Consider the following 17091-nt stretch of genomic DNA (forward strand, 5'->3'; position numbering starts at 1 on the left):
GCAGAGGGCAGCAGTGACCAGCTTTTCAAGTTGACACGCGGACCTTGAGGGTGGGACAAGATGGAGCTGGAACTGGTGGGTGAAAAGATCTGTCAATGTAAGGAAGACTAGCATTAAAAGAAACTATTTCAATAACTTACAGTACAAGGTAGAGTCAATATTAAAACCTGATTAACTGTCTGCAGCATTCTCTGTTCAAGTTAATGGCAGAGTTTGTGTCCCACATGATATCATGGGTCAGGGGGCCTGAAGATCACATTATGAAATCTCTCAATAGCCAGAACTATTGATATAGAAGTGAGTCAGGAACACATTGTACTAATAATGTATTTGTTTCTCTTCTATAGCAGCTTGGTGAAACACAGAAGAGGAATTTGATGTGTTCCGTAAGTAACGTGATTATAAGCTGACCATAAGCACCTTCCACAGGTCTGGCATCTGCCTCAGTGTACACTACATTGCTGTAAAGAGACTGCCCCTGCATCTGAAAACATTCTCAATACCCAGAGGTGATTAGCAAGGCACAACCTTTAGTTCATCCATGTAGCAGTCATCTCTTTGTGGAACATGTTGCATATATCCGAAGTATGTGTTTAACATTGGCACAGTGTGGATCAAAATATATTATTACATGTTTGACACTGATTTGTGAAATAGCAGCTGTCGTTGCTATGGTAGATAATCCTCTTCTGGGGTTTGTTATCAACTCCGTTACCCTGGATTGCATCAACCACCCCGGACTGCCCCTAAGGAACAAGCTGTGATACAAACCAGGGTGGTTAACAGGGCTGTGAAATACTCTGAATACAAAATCCAGCTTTATCTGGGAGGGGTGTAGGCTGATTGAATCAGGGAGCAGGTTCCTGCTTCCAGACTTTATATATAAGAGCTCTGTTGAGGTCACAGATGTGCTTTAGCAGGTCAGCAGGATGTGACGACTGAAACAGAAATTGATACACAAAGTCATGCAACACAAGTAGAGAACATTTAGCTAACATTTAAGACTGGTAAAAAGTTGCTCTTTGAAGTTACCAGGATGCAACATTAGATGTACAGATGATTGCTCCTAAAACACGCACAGTATTTCACAGGTAACAGTACAAATTATTAGTTTAAAAATAAACCCTTGATTCAAGTTTTTACATATTTTTTTTTTTTTTTTTTATAACATAAAAGAGAGAAAGAACTTCCCCGAACCCCCAGCTTTCCCCCCCCCCCCCCCCCCCAAAAAAAATGACATCAAATGCACAAAGTTCTGGACCTCAGGGGACTGGGGAAGTGATGCCTTGTCAATGTACATATTTCAAAGTTAATATCTTGTTTCTTTTGTAACTACCTATTTCCTGTCAGTCTTGTTGCTGTCATCACATCATTAGCTAAAAGCTGAGCTTCCTGTTTGATGTCTATTCATTTGAACATGGGATGAGAGTGCTTCCTGTAAGAGGTAAGCACAGACTCACTCAGAGTGAAAGACAACAGCTTGAGGTATAGCCTTCCTTAGCCTGCACAGCCATGCTCCCAGTTAAAGCTGTATTGTTTGCTGCAGCTTCGCTGACAAATGTTCAGACTAGAAAATATTTTCAATGAAAGAAGATTGAATAATGGCCGCCGCCAGACAACGCAGCCCGAGGATGAACCACACAAAAATAACAGACAAAAGAAAAGTGTGTTTATTAAGTGTCCCTTTAAAGCCGGGTTGGCCTTCCAACCAGCAGGTAAACACAGTCCAGTTTAATACAGCACCCAAGGGTTGAGATAGAACTTAATCCTTGTACTGCAACAATAACAAACAGGTTCTAGTCCTCTCTCTCTCTCTCTCTCTCTCTCTCTCTCTCTCTCTCTCTCTCTCTCTCTCTCTCTCTCTCTCTCTCTCTCTCTCTCTCTGTCTCTCTCTCTCTCTCCTTCCTTCCCCAGGCTTAACTAACTCTGTTACCTGCACATTCCCCTTATATGCAAGCTGTTATATAATTGTAAATAGTACAATTTGACAAACAATATGACTAGGCTATGTATAATTGATCAAGCTTGTCCACTGTATAATTGTTGTATCTTGTCCTGGGACCTCAATGGAAATGACAATAAATCTACCTATCCCAAATTAAAGCTACAGAAAAACCAGCATTACTGATCAACTTTAGTACTGTTCTGTATATAACAGCCCGTGTCTGGTGAATGTAAATAAGAGCAACTCGTCAATGGCCAAAAGATTTCTAGGGAGCAATCTCTCCACAAGGGCACTAATATCCCAAACACTGAATGTGCTTCCACTCTTGCCAGTCACCAGAGACACATTTCTGAGTTAAAATGAAGAGCTGCCTTATTGCTCTGCATTGGAAGTAAATTAGTCCTTGTTTGTGGTACCTCTATGCTTGTGGGACTGATAGCAGTGGTGGAGCTATCTGTTTCAATACATGTTGGAATGTAACATTACTTCATACATGGAGGAGTGGTGTGTTAGTATTATTAGAAACATGGGTCATGATTTGATATGCAATTTCCCCTGTGCAAAGTTTAATTTAAAGAGTTTCTGGCTGCCTTTGTAATGATAACTGTTTCTGTATCCAGTATGTTTTGTGAGAGAAACGTGCGCCTCTATAAAACAGAAAGTACTCTTCTACACTTTAAGGGTCCTCAGCAGAGACAGTAGTTATTAGCTAATCAAATTCTTGTTTGTTTCATTTTAGGATTTTATGATGTTCCAGTGAAATGGTATTCTGCCGTAGTCGCAGACAAGTTCAGTTTCCAATTCTTTTTTTTTTAATTTCCAAATTAAAACATTATTTATTACGAAGATATAATCATTACCTCAAAATACACACATGTTTATCCTAATTTTGTAGCGGTGTGGGGGGGTGTAACATTGTTTCATAGTCTCAAGTGGTTTTGCAGTGAAGATTCTCTTTGTAAATCATTATTATAAATGAGACTTGATGAGATTCCCTGCTCAGTGTTCGCCTGGCTCAGCGCTGGCTGGGGGTTCCAGTTGGTTGAGTTTCTCTGACTGGGTGAAAGGGAGGCCTTGCCTCACTGTGCCTGTCAGTCGATTGCAGTTTGATAAATTGGTGGAGCCGCATTCCAAAACAGAAGCAGGAACTTGGGTCTAAAGTGCCGTGTTTGTATTTCACAGTGGGACTTGAAAGGGATCCAAACAACTTTATACAGTCATTTTTTAAATTAATTTTTTAGATATTGTATTGAAATGAATAATAAAATAGATGTACAGTTCTTCAGACTTCCCCATAAAGGACCAGGTGCTTTAACAGGCTCAGCTAGAGAACAGTGTGGATTCCTGGGATACTAGGTCTAGGAGTCTAGGTGAGTTTCTGGGTCTCAAAAGGAAAGGGGGCTGCATTTACTGCCCTCTTAGCAGAGAATTACTACATAAAACGATAAAAAATAAATCCTACCTTGTAATAATAATTTCTATTTGAATGGAATGGCATCACGCCTATTGAGTTTAACGCTTGCTAATAATGCCTTTTTTGTGCATGTCCTGAATGCATATATGTATGTAGACGATGTATATATATATATATATATATATATATATATATATATATATATATATATATATATATATATATATATATATACTGACATAATGAATGCTCCAACAACTATTGGGACACATAAGTATATGCAGAACAAGGAAATATCTTGGTGTCCTGAGTAAATATCAATCATCTTATCTTCAAAAGATTTTAATGAGCAAACTCTCCCACAAGTGCACTAGTATCCCAGATATTGAACATGCTATCAGTGTTGGCAGTCACCATTGCAGACACCTACTATTAAGGTAAAACAAGGCATTTCCTAGTCATTCTGCATTGGAGTCTTGGTAATCTTGTAATGTTACCTGTTTGCATGTTCTGCACTGGATTGAATCTAGCACGCACATTCAGAACTATTGAAACCGAATATCTTTTATTATTGTTTAGATGCCAATGTGGAACAACTGTTAACACTTAAAAGGTGTGCAAAAAAAAACAAAAACAAAGCCAAAATAAGTATTGTGTGGACCATACAAATGGGATTTAAACTAGCTTTCAGCTAAATTCCCATCAGTTGAGGAGTGTTATCAATCTGCCCAGGGTCTTGTAGCTGTTCTGTTCAGAAAAGCATGTTATGCAGTAATGTGGCAGAGTCCAATAGTTGAGCTAAAAATAGGTTTCCATTTAAAACTTTTTTTTTCTATTACGTTTTCTATCACGTGTGATAATGTCTGCCGCTCTGCTTTGTGATGCTTTGCTGTTTCTGCACTATATTTTAAAACTGCTTGGAATTCTTTTTATTAAGGCTCTAAAATGTCTTTGATATGTTACTGCACTTCCGTTCGTCTGAAACAGCACGCTTCACAATCACATGACGTGCGATCAGTCGACCGCCGGGGTCTGAGGTCAACTGTCACTTTACTGTAATGAACTGTCATCTCAGCCCATTGAATTGAATGGAAAAGCAAGGGCTGGAAGTGAAATCCATACAGTTCAAAGATGAATGTCTTACCATTCAACTGGACAGCAAGTTTGTCCGATTTTTTTAATTAAATTGAATTGAACCATAAATATGATGTATTATTTGTATTGAATCCACCCATAATGCAGCTCAAAAACAAAGACTTTGTTACCTGTATACCTGCATCTCCCAACATCATGACTAAGGCTGTCAGGCCCACTAGATGTCTAAGTCCCTTTGCAAAATAGGCTTCTGGATTTTTTTATTCCACTGATATCTGATTGGATAGACAGAGACCTGTCTCCAGAAATCACAATAATTCTCTGTGATTTAACCCCCCTCTCCCTTCCCAACCACCACCACCACCACCTCACTAAACCTGCTGCTGTTGAGAGATTTAAGTGCTCTGGATTATTCTCTAACTGTGCGACAGTGAAGACAGTCCACCCGGCTCGAACGGGTGCCTGCTGTTCCATCTCGGGGAACACTCAGCTATGCCGGACAGGGGACCCTTTTATCAAAAACTGAAGATCAAGAGCCACCATTCTGGAGAGCTCATTGGGTCTGGCAGGAACTCTAGAAGTTGATATTTGTTCTTTGAATCAAAGGCTTGGATCAAACTACCCTGTTTCATTTCTAAAGGCCGGAGGATTCCCAGAGGCAGTGGAAAACGCCTTGGAAAAGGGCGGAGAATGAGAACGGAGAGACCAAAGAGGAAGAAAAACAAAGCAGGCGGAGAGAATGTGCATTTTTCAGCCGTGTCAACGCTCCTGTCAGTCTAATCATCCCTTGATCCCGTCTCCAAATGAACTTGGGAGCAAGTAGAAGAAGCCACCATGTGAGACCTCCCCCTCTCCACCGGCGACTGTCTCGTACTGTGTGTGTGTAGATTTCTCTCCTGATAAATAGAAACGTGTGGAGGTTTTTTTTTTAAATACTTTTTTCCTGACAGAACTAGAGGAATGATGCTGTGCTGCTGTGGGAGGCTGGGCGCAGCTGTAAGGCTGTGGATCACTCTGTGGATTATCAGCCCCAGCTGTCTCTTCTACTCTGCACACGCACAGACTAGGATCCCCACAGAAACGTAAGTGCAGCAGTTGTTTTTGTGACCTTATTTATTTGTGTGTGTGTTTATTAGTTGGTTTATTATATTAGAGTGTACTTCCACATAGTGGTAACTCTTTACAGTGGAAGGCAGCTGATTAAGTGGTGGAAACAAAGCTGTTCATTCTGATCAGTATTTGTGCAATTTATCAGGAATTGGTGACTACTTTAATTATTGTGTCAATTCATTTAGAATTAATGGCTCTATTAACAAATAATTTTTTTAAAAGCATTTTTATTTATTAGTTTAAACTTTGCACACATGGCCATACATTTGAATTCCTGACAAAATGTTGCTTACACAGTCTGCTTGTGAACTTCCCTGACAAAATGATTATTATTATTATTATTATTATTATTATTATTATTATTATTATTATTATTATTATTACCATCCACTTAGATCAGCGGTCTCCAGCCCTGGTCCTGGAGATGTGGCTGCTGATTTTCATTTCAACCAATCTCTTAGTTACTTAATTGAACCAATTATTGGCTTAATTAGTCAAGAATAACAGGTGTTCCAGATCTTTAGCCACTCATGATGTAAAGACACCTATAAAACCTGGGTTGGAGACCCCTGACCTACATTATGGGTTTTACGTAGCTAAGTGGTTACAGTGCTGCAGTGTGGAAGGCAGTGGGTTTGTGTAGCTCAGTGGTTAGTGTAAGCTGGGCTGCAGTGTGGAAGATAATGGTATGAGTAGTATAGAAGTTAGAGAAAGAGTCGAACAATGACATCATCTTAACGTTATGTAGTATAGTCACAGAGTGGGGTCAGAGGCCATTACAGTTTTGCTTTAAACTGTTGAAGATTAAGCAAGTCTGTAATGTGAAAACACAAGCAAGACATGTGACCTGACTGATCCTAATGCCTAAAACAAGCTTTCAGCTGAGTCTATATCCACCAATGGGATTATCAGTGAATTAATTTACCAAGTCATTTGTTTCAATTCCTTTTTTTCTTCATGTTAATATAGTGTTTAATTGCACTCCAAAATATTTAACAGCTTACTTTTCATGATATAAACACGTAGCATTTATTTCTTTATTCATTAATTTCGCTTTTTTTTTTTTTTTTTTTAACAAAGCCGAGGTTCTCATGAGCGTACCAAACTAGCAATATTTTTTAATAATAGTTTGAATAACGTAATTATTATTTGGAAAGAGCTTTAACGGAATATAAATACATTTTCGAATCTGGTACTCGGAGAGGAAGACTGTGCTGCGTTTATGGCCAATGACTTTACATGTTATGCATCACACACTACCGGCAATGTCCAGTGTGTTGGAATAGAAGACTCCAGTACATCACGCTGGGCTGGGTGTTTGACAGGCAGCTTGGTTGTGAAGCAAGCGCATGGAAAACGCAGCTGAAGACTCTCCAACGTTACATCTGAATGTAATGTTGGAGACCTGTTCCTTGTAACAAAAAATAAGTCAGTTCAGTTAAACTCAACCTTTTTTTTATTCATTTAGTAATCATCAGTTGATTTTACCCCATTTTTCTCCTAATTTGAAATGTCCAATTGTATTTTAGACACAGCTCAATGTTACCACCCCTGCGCTGACTCGGGAGTGGTGAAGACGAACACACGCTGTCCTCCAAAGTGTGTGCCGTCAGCCAACCACTTCTTTTCACTCTGCAGGCCCACCAGACAACCAACCCAGAGCTACAGTGTCGGAGGACAGTGCAGCTCTGGGCAGCTTACAGGAAAGCCCACAGGCGCCCAGGCCAGTCTACAGGGGTCGCTGGCAAGTGGTAAGCTGAGGACATCCTGGCCAACCTTAGCCCTCCCTTCCCGGGCAATTGTGTGTCACCCCCTGGGAGCTCCCGTCCATGGTCAGCAGTGGAATTGCCTGGACTCGAACCGGTGACCTCCAGGCTGTAGAGTGCATCCTGCACTCCACGTGGAGCACCTTTACTAAATGCACCAATCTGGAACCCCCTAACTCAGCCTTTTTAACACTGTATCACTGCAGCTCACTTTTAGGTATGGAATTATTCATTTCGAAATGTCAAAAATCATTCTATAATCCCACTCCTTGCAATTGAAGCTCTGATGTATTTTTCTTTTACCCTTAAATGACATCTGTTTTTATATTGAGATTCCCTTGAGTTTTGTGAATAGGGGCATTTTCAACACAACTCGACAAGGAAAAGTTATTTAGAATATTAGACCAGGTTAAAGCTAACTAAAAAAATAGGACATGTTCTTCACAGATCACTGAAAAAAGTTTCCCATCTTTATTTAGCTTAGAAGAGGCAGACCTGAGTAGCTTAATGATGATCATTGCATTTAATAAATATTTTGACCAGAATGATCCTTACATCTCTATTCTGAAATTCTCCAAGAGAGCGGGTGTTGTTATATTTAGCAAAGAGCGGTGATGTCAAAGTATTAATGGGGTTTAATTTTCTTAAATAGCAATGGATTTTCTAAATGAAGGTGGCACTGGATTTGGTCTGGCAATGCTTCAGTGTGCAATCCTGAACAAAAGATGTGCTTACCCAAAGTGAGCGCATTATCTCTGCTCTCATTTAGCATGAACTTCAGAGAGTCACTGATCTCATAGAGTACACAGCACAGTGACTCTGATGGAGATGTTGGCGGTGATTCCAGGCCACGGGCCACTCCCCAGGGGTATAAGAATGGGACAGAGCTGGAGGCAGGCTATGGGTTATTGCAGGGCTGTCCAACTGGTCACTCCTGAGCCATATGTGGCTCATTGATCTCCACATTGGCTCCTTTGCTTCATCACTGATATCAATATGAAAAAATACTGAACCTTGTGCAGTTTGGTTAAACAGTAGTTATTTTTTTGTTTTGTTTTAGTTTTTTTTTTGTTTTGTAATTTTTTGGTCTGTTTGTTTTTTTAGCCAGCTCTGGGTTATTGTGTTGTTAGGGTTAAGTAGGGTAACTGTAATTAGATCAGTGATTATTGTAAAATTAACGATAATTAGTTTAATCTGAAAATGTAGTGTCGATAACTGTATAATTTTGCAATAATTGTGTTTCTGACAGCCAACCACAGTTAATAACGATCAACGCCACTGCTACCCAGTGTTCCTTCCTCTCCTCCTTTCCTGTACACAACTCATTTGACTGTAAGAGATGCTTATTTGAAAAAGCCCATAAATGAAAAGCAGTCAGAAAGAAAACCACAGTAACTACTGAAAAAGTCACAATTTGTCGGAGTTAAAAGATTACTTTTTTTTAGTCGATAATTTCATTATCGTCCAGCCCTAATTCCAAGTCCCACAGGTTTGGACTTAAAATGTAGGGAACCTGATAGGCCAGGCTACACCTGGGGGGACGGACTTGCAGAAGGGATTTAGTCAGGGACTCACAGAGAAGAGGGTGGGGTTAGCCTTAGCCAGAATTGGTAGCAGCTAAAGGGTTTGGTTTGTATCAGGACTGAAGAAGGAGCACCCTGGAGACTGTCTAGATCAAGGATGGCCAATCATGGCCCTGGAGGGCAAGTGCACTCCTGGTCTTCGTCCCTGAAGAAGTTCATTATCTCACTTTACCTGTTAAACCTGGAGTGGAATGGCCTTCCAGGACCGTGATTGAACAAAACTGATATACAAGTTGGTCCCTGCAGACACTGTGTCCACTATTTCATGTCCACTAGATCCTTTCAGGTCTACTGGACAACATGTGACAACATGAGTTTAGGTTTTTCTAAAACGAAGATTTCACACCAGAGAGCAGGAGATCCATATGAAAGTCTTCACTGAAAGATTTAAAAGTGAATGCGATGTGCAATAATTACACAGAATCATAGTACACTGCAGCACACTGGTTCTGCTTATAACACAGTACATTGTGTAAGGACATACAAAGTAATACATATTCAAACTCTTAAAAGTAAAAACAGAGACTAAAACAATAGAACCCTTTCCTCAGTCTCATAACACACAAACAGTATTTCCCTCTGGCTCCTCTACACGTCATTGTAGTCGGTCTTTCTACCTTTTGAATCTGGTTTATAACCCATTATAAGAATATTGCTGTTAGTTAAACAATGCTGAGGAAGCAAATAAACCTCCAGTGAACCCCGTCCAGGGTTCTCCGCTTTCTCGTTCAGATTGTTCCCGCTCTTGTCTCATTAGCATCCTTCCTGTTTTGCTTATCAGGCTTCCCCAGAATTGCATAAATGAAAGCAGAACTTTTCCAACCACGAACCTCGCAGCATGGATTTTAATCACTGGTGATATCAGCCAGGCCTGTTTCCATGAGAGGTTATAGAACTTGCACCCTTGTAGTCGAGCTGATGAATTTAGTGACACTGACATCAGCATAAGACACATACTTACCTCGTCTGTTTTATTTGTAATTTTATCACCTGGGTTTGATATGTAAAACCTACCCAGGGTTGCTGAGTACTTTATATATGTTACCAGATTTGCCAGCCAAAAAATTCCAAGCTGGTTTTGTGTATAAAGTTATGTTTAGAAGTATGGAGTGAGTCGCATTTAACCAGTATATCAAATCAAATCCACCTGCTGTTACATCTCTAAAAGTAAGTACTTTAGTTCACCTTTTCCAGTTGGTAACTGATCTACAAAGGCAGATAGTAAGTACTGTACTGTAGGTTTCTTTTCTCCTCATGTTTGTGGTTGTTAGATACTGTATGCTCATGCTTGTGATGTTTTTTAATAATGACAGTATGTTTTTATTTAGAGTTCATGCAACTTGCATTCCAAAAAATTACTTGTAGAACCAGAGAAGCATACAAATATAGAACGAATAAATATCTTTACGTTGTTTCAAATACAATCCCCCCTTTGCTAGCTATCCAGTATCGCATATTGATAGCAAAGAACAGATTTTCTCCGTAAGTACAATCTCTTTTGTTTTACTTACATATTGTAGAAGGCTATTATGCCTGATGCTTTTAAATCTTTCTTTAAGTCCTTGGATTTTAATCTTGGATGTTTAGCTGCTCTGATGATTCTCCTACCTGCTGTACCCACAATATTCTCTTCTATATCCACTTCTTTCAAGCATTTCAGTTGAATTTGTTCTGTGGTATTTCTTGATTATTGGTCTGGTTGTGGATTTTGGTATTCCATGTTTCTTTGACACTGTTCTGTACATGGCCATAACTAGCTATGAGGATACAGAGCTTGTGTCTTCGGTTGTTTTTTTGCATCATCATGCTGATGTTCATGTAAAAATTCTGGTAAAGTACAAAAGACCCCTTAATTTTTTTTGTTGATCCCATGTAATATAGATTTAGAGATTGAATAGTAAATACCAGACAGTCCTATAAATACTGCCAACTACAGCTTGAAACCCAAGTTTGACTTCACTAGAATGTCAGCTCTTGTTATAAAGCTGGTTATGCTTTTCTCTACATGTGCTTTACAGTGCAAAATATACACAATAAATCAGTTTATGCCTGGCCACATTCCCCACTTGATCTAAACAAAGGGGAAACCCATTCCTGCCATATATAACACAAACTTAGATTTCCAATAAACTTTATTTACAAAATTAGTCAAAATTAAAAAAACACACTATTTACATTTCAAGTGACCATGTGACTATTCAACTCTACTAGCCCCACCTATAAACATACGCGTGCGCGCATGCACACACACACACACACACACACACACACACACACACACACACACACACACTTAGCAAAGGTGGGGCTGACAGGTTATATTGTCACATCATTTCTCTAGACAAGCTCAAAGCCAGGAAAAGGAAAATTGAAAGAAAACAGAACCCAGAATCACTCAGAATGATTGCACTCATCATACGATCAGAAGGGGAAAAGAAATGAAAGATAATTCCCAGTCAGCTTGTTGCTGATCTTTTTGTTTTCAGCGGGGGATGATAAGCAATACAATAATACCTCTGTCTGGTTTATTGAAATCCAGAGACTGAGCTGAGGATTTCAATTAAAATAAAGACAGTTTACTGAAAGTATTTACAAACAGATAAGACTTAGCAATATTATGGAAAGTAGCTCCAAATGTAATTTGTATTGCTTTTTTAATATTTCCATTACTAGTTTATGGTGTTTGAAATGAATCTGAGTGGATCTGGGCTATATTTCTCAATACTGAGTTAATACCGTTTTTCTCCAGATCTGCCTTTATCTGGCTTCGAGCTTGCCCAGAGAACTCTGTGCCAGTCTTTTTCATTCCATCCTAATCATGAGACAATGTAAAGTTTAAGCTCTGTCAGCCCCATCGAAAGCCTGGTAGAGAAAAAAGCTGATAACTCAATATAGGAGCCACATAACCCAGAACTCTTAAAAATGAGTGCAAAAAATAGTCATGGGATGTAAAAAGCTTGCTTTATTATAATATATATATATATATTATATATATATATATTAGGATATATATATATATATATATTATATATTCATGTTGTTTTTTTTTTTGTGTGTGCAGGGTTAAACAATGGGCAGAAGCATTCGGAGGAGAAATGTTCTCTCTAGCAACAAAATACTCAGGTTCCCACCTGCTACAAAAGGTGAGCTGCTTTTAATTACTATAAATACATTTAACACACAGCTACTGTAGCTATGCGAAGATATCGTAGCTCAGCTATACAGAGATGTCTTACAAGGAGGTAAATGTAATGTGTGTTCTGGCTATGCTACTGAGTCTCAAACAGAGGAGCAAAGACACTGCCTCATATGCAAACAGAAATTTTGATGAATTTGCATACAGTAGCTGAAACTTTGGGGGTTCAAATTAAATCCATTGTAGCAAACAAAATAATTTCATAACTTCTAAGTCATGTAAGTCCATTCACTTAACTGCTCTCAAATGTGCAGTTTTGAAAGAAACTACCCCTTCAATTGTTTCTTTCCTCTTATTTACCAACCAGCTGCTTCCTAGATTAACTGACCTGCTTTCAGCCAGGAACATGCTTTGACCCAAAAGACACTGATGAGCTGAAATGACCGGGACCACCCCCTTTTCCCATCACTGTCCCGAAATATACCCCCCCCCCCCCCCCCCCCAAAAAAAAAGTAGTCCAGGTTTGCAGATAGCACATCTTGCATTAATGACATAAACAATCAACAATCATATTAATGGTTTCAGAATAATATTTTTCTTATAGGTTACTATACTATATAAAAATGCAAAATGACAGAAATGAAGGGTAAAGATAGCAATACATATCCTTAGAATATGTAGTTAAATGAGGCCACGAACTGGAAAGGGAAGGTGCAGTGGTTGAGCAGCAATCAGAGGTTGTTTTTTGCTAGTTTAATGTGAAAACAGTAATAGCGATAAAAGAACTAGATTCAAATAAGAAACATGCTTAAAAATGTATAGTTTCAAAACAATTTTAGTCTGTGTGTCCTAATCATGAGCTTTGGAAATCTGGTCACCCTGAGTCTTATTGATTTGATGAAAAACAGAAATATGACTTATATGAAATATAAAGACGGTAGGAGACAGTAAGATGTCCATCCAAAACCATTTTGATAGAGTTGCGACAGTAATTTCCAGAACTGTTTTCTTTTACGTTTGGACAGCCTTTTACATTTTGGTGCTTGTGAATTGCTGACTTGGTTTTCTGGTACCAAGAATTAAGCTTTGTGATTAAGCTATGTTGAAAATTTCACTGCAATCTTTTAATCCTACATAATGTAAATTTCTATGGATTACATGTTCAAGCACAGAAAAATGCCATTCGTTATTATACTGACTTCTGGAAGTCTTAAGAGAAACACAGGTATGGCCCATTCAAATACTGACCCATTTTGAATACATGAGAAAGGCAGCTACACCGTAACAGGAGTGGGTTAATGCCTGTGCAATTTAAGAGGATATAGAACAGAATAATACAGCAACATAAATTTAGAACACTTTACTGAAATTCATTAGGATCAAATATATTAGTTTTTTGCAGTTAAAGCTTATTTTTCAAGAAGTTTTGCAGCTTAATTGTTAACGGCTGCAGTGGGTGACGTCAGACCAGAAACAGGAACCAACACAAAATAAACAGAGAGGTGTAGTTTGGTGAAGCTGAGCGCTTGGTTACACTCAGCATTTAATAGGTAAACAGACAGCAAATAAAAAGATTGTAACAAAACACTGACACCAAAACGGGACATGGCACTTGCGGCCAAAATAAATAGACCAACAAAACGAGTGGACACTAACAAAACGAGTGGACGCTAACAAAACAGAGTGGATGCTAACAAAACAGAGTGTACGCTAACAAAATGAGTGGACGCTAACAAAACAGAGTGGACGCTAACAAAACGAGTGGACGCTAACAAAACAGAGTGGACGCTAACAAAACAGAGTGGACACTAACAAAACGAGTGGACACTAACCAAACGAGTGGACACTAACAAAACAGAGTGGACACTAACAAAACAGAGTGGACGAACGCTACACAAAACAAGTACGGTGCTAGTCCTTCCAGCACTCGTAGCAATTGATATTATTGTTTACGTTTCTCCTCTCTCTCTCACGTTCTACGCTCCCGAAAACACAATCCCGAGTGAGTGATTAGAGTGATTGCTAATCAATCATTCAATTGGAGTCTCGGTAAAACTGCACGCGAATTAATAAGTGCAATTCCCCACGCTCACATATTACTAAATTTTACCTGCACGTGAAGTGCTGTGCAATCCTCTTGCCTAAATGCAGATATACTTTTTAAACACTCGTGCACATACCCCATATTACATCCTGTGTGCCAATGACTATACACCAACATTAACACACTACATGCAACATACAACACCAAAATACACCCAGGGGCAGGGCAACATTGCCACAATCATCCATTATTATAAAATATTAAATATTTCATCATATCAAAATTACACACACAAACAAGAGTAAAAATGAACACTGGAAATGCTGGATTTTCTCCAACGAAGACAGGGCTTTGGAAATGAATGGGCAGATTTTAAATGGGTTGTTAACTGGACCATATTTTCAGTAATGTGTGTTCAGCCCTGCCACATTAATTTTGATTAGGTAGATTTAAATGTCTTTGTAATTGCTTTTATTATTTTATTAAATGTACAATCCTGCACAGTGTTTCTGGGTTCCATTGCTATATATGTATGTCTCACCTCACATTTTTCTATATCCCTGGAAACCACTTATCCAGTTGTCATGAAGCTTGGTACTAACATGTGTGTATGTGGAGGTGGTCAGAATATCCATCAGTTGGTATTATATATATATAGCCTATTAATATAATAATATATATATATATATATCTATATATATATATATATATATAATCTATATATATATATATTAAAATTGTGATTTAACATGAATTGTCAATTCTGATTCTGTAGATACACGTCGTATTCATCAGCTTTCATTTCATACTGACAGCTCTGATTGGGAATTTACCGCCATTATGGGGATACTTGTTATTTTTATCTCAATCTACCATTTCCTGACTTCTTCATGTGGCAGATTTGTTCTACAGTGTTCCCCTTTGTCACATCATTGTCATATGTACATAAAACTACATTGGTACTTATGAATCATAAGCTTGATAATTGGTATTGTTTTGTGTTTAAGATTTTAAAGGTTTGGTGTCTCCCTATTTCAGTGCTCTGGTATAAATGAACAGCATTGTTAATCGGACAGTTCCAAGGGTTTGAACACTTTTGAAAGAATTGTCTTTTGCATATCAACTTCTGAAGATGAGGAACTGTTTCCATCATAGTACAAAGATGGAATTCGATAATCTTTGTTTCTCTGGTTTTAAAGATCGTATTTTAGGAATTGCTTCGAACCTCCGAAATAATCTTTTCATTTTTTTCAACTCTTTACAGTCCTGTTTGGTAAATTCCACACCTTGTAGCTTGATAAGCAAAATACGTGTCAATTCTGCCTGCTATGCCTCTGAGAGAATTATACTGCTCTGCATCTTTATAAAATTGGCCAGGATTGGGTCAAGCCGCACCAGTGTAATTTAATGAAGTTATTATTTAATTATTTGAATGCAAAGGCTTTCTGTGTTGTGTTTGTATTTTCTTGCTGTGCCCAATTGACCTTGGTATAAATCTTTAGGGGTGGTTTTCTTGTTTTTTTATTTGATTTTAGGTGGTTTGTTTTAGAGGCTTGAACATTGAAAATCTAAATGAGACTTCCATCTGACTCAAACTATCTGATACAAAGAATTTGAGATGACTGTATCACATTATTATTAGCTAATTAAGTCTTAATGATCAACATGGACTTCCTTAACTGGCGCTTACTGACCTGAGGGGCTGGGCCTGAAGCCCTTTGAAGAAGAGAATAAAACAGAAAGATCTTTGCTCTGCATTAAATAGGCTTTCCACAGCAAAGTGGATCTTGTAGAGAAGTGCCCTGTGCAGTAAGGTGGAATAGTTACTCTAGGATATTGAGCCTACAGTACTGCTGATTCCCATGGTTGCCTAGCAACTTGGGTAAGAGATAAAGAGCGTTCAAGAGTCTCAAGAGCTGGCAGTGTGTTGGTCAGGACTCACCTCTGATATGTGCTAAAAGCCACAGAAAAGGCTTTAAGGCTGCCCTGGGCTGCTATCTATCTACTGGTCTCTTCAGTGATCAGATTCTCCTCCTGTGCTCTGTAGGAACCGTGGAGAAGGGATTTGTGTTGGTGACCTGACTCGCAGGATGCCGAAAATCATTTCTTTAGTCGAGTTGCAGCAGCAGCAGCATCAGCAATCAGGATTAAGAGTATCCCTAATCCACAAAACCCTATTTAATAGCTATAGTTATCAACAAATCCTGCACATGCCGAGCACTGCAAACCAGGCCTGACAGGGGCAGCACAGGTTGAAATTCATGCTTGGAGTTCTTACATTGTTTGAAATTGACTCACTTTGACTGCCAAATGGCTCTTTGCAGCTCAAATGACCACATTATTTGACAATGTTTCCTCCTGCTGAGTTAGACACCAAATGCTGAAGTATTTATACCAGTTTTCAGTACGAATAAGACACATGAAATCTGCAAAAAGAAGTCATGCTGAGAGCTTAAGGACGACATTCTGAGTCGTGCTCTGAGGCAGACTCCACATGAGTCATTCCTGCTCAACTGGACCCAATTCTGTGGAGGTGTTGCCTTCATTTGTGGTTGATAATGTAGAAATGTTGCAAGGGCAGGTGTCATGTACATGCCAAAGAAGAGATGAACAATAAGATGCATAAGCATGGTGAGAATGAGTATGAACGTGGTAAACATTTTCTGTTGACCACAAATTTGTCATGTTGGGGATAACTTTAGTATAATTTTAAAGCTTGTTTAATAATCATTTGATTGAACCACTGATGGTCCATTTGAACTAGAATGACCCATGCACAATATGTATTGCACACCCCATAAACACTATAAATGTGTCAATGTGGGCTTTTCAACAGAGCGTTTCCTTTATATCAGATGCTTCTATAGAATTTCTGCCTGACAGTTATATTCTGTATCATACTTTTCACAAAGTCCGGTACTGTGGTTTTGTTATTTAGCTGGCTAGTTACCCCGCGTTACTCCTTGATACATCCGAAGCACATCGACACAGCTCTCCG

General features: G+C 38.7%; 1 protein-coding gene across 1 annotated transcript in view; it reads left to right on the forward strand.

The window, feature by feature from the left end:
- Window positions 1–5282: 5282 nt before the first annotated feature.
- LOC121319534 (voltage-dependent calcium channel subunit alpha-2/delta-4-like) overlaps window positions 5283–17091 on the forward strand; it is a 152652-nt gene continuing 140843 nt past the window's right edge. The window contains exons 1-2 of the mRNA XM_041257058.1: window positions 5283–5536; window positions 11975–12056. Of these exons, the coding sequence (XP_041112992.1) occupies window positions 5415–5536; window positions 11975–12056 (204 nt within the window). The 5' untranslated portion in view covers window positions 5283–5414. The remainder of the gene's footprint in view (window positions 5537–11974; window positions 12057–17091) is intronic.

This window comes from Polyodon spathula, chromosome 8 (assembly GCF_017654505.1).
Source record: "Polyodon spathula isolate WHYD16114869_AA chromosome 8, ASM1765450v1, whole genome shotgun sequence".
Lineage (NCBI taxonomy): Eukaryota > Metazoa > Chordata > Actinopteri > Acipenseriformes > Polyodontidae > Polyodon > Polyodon spathula.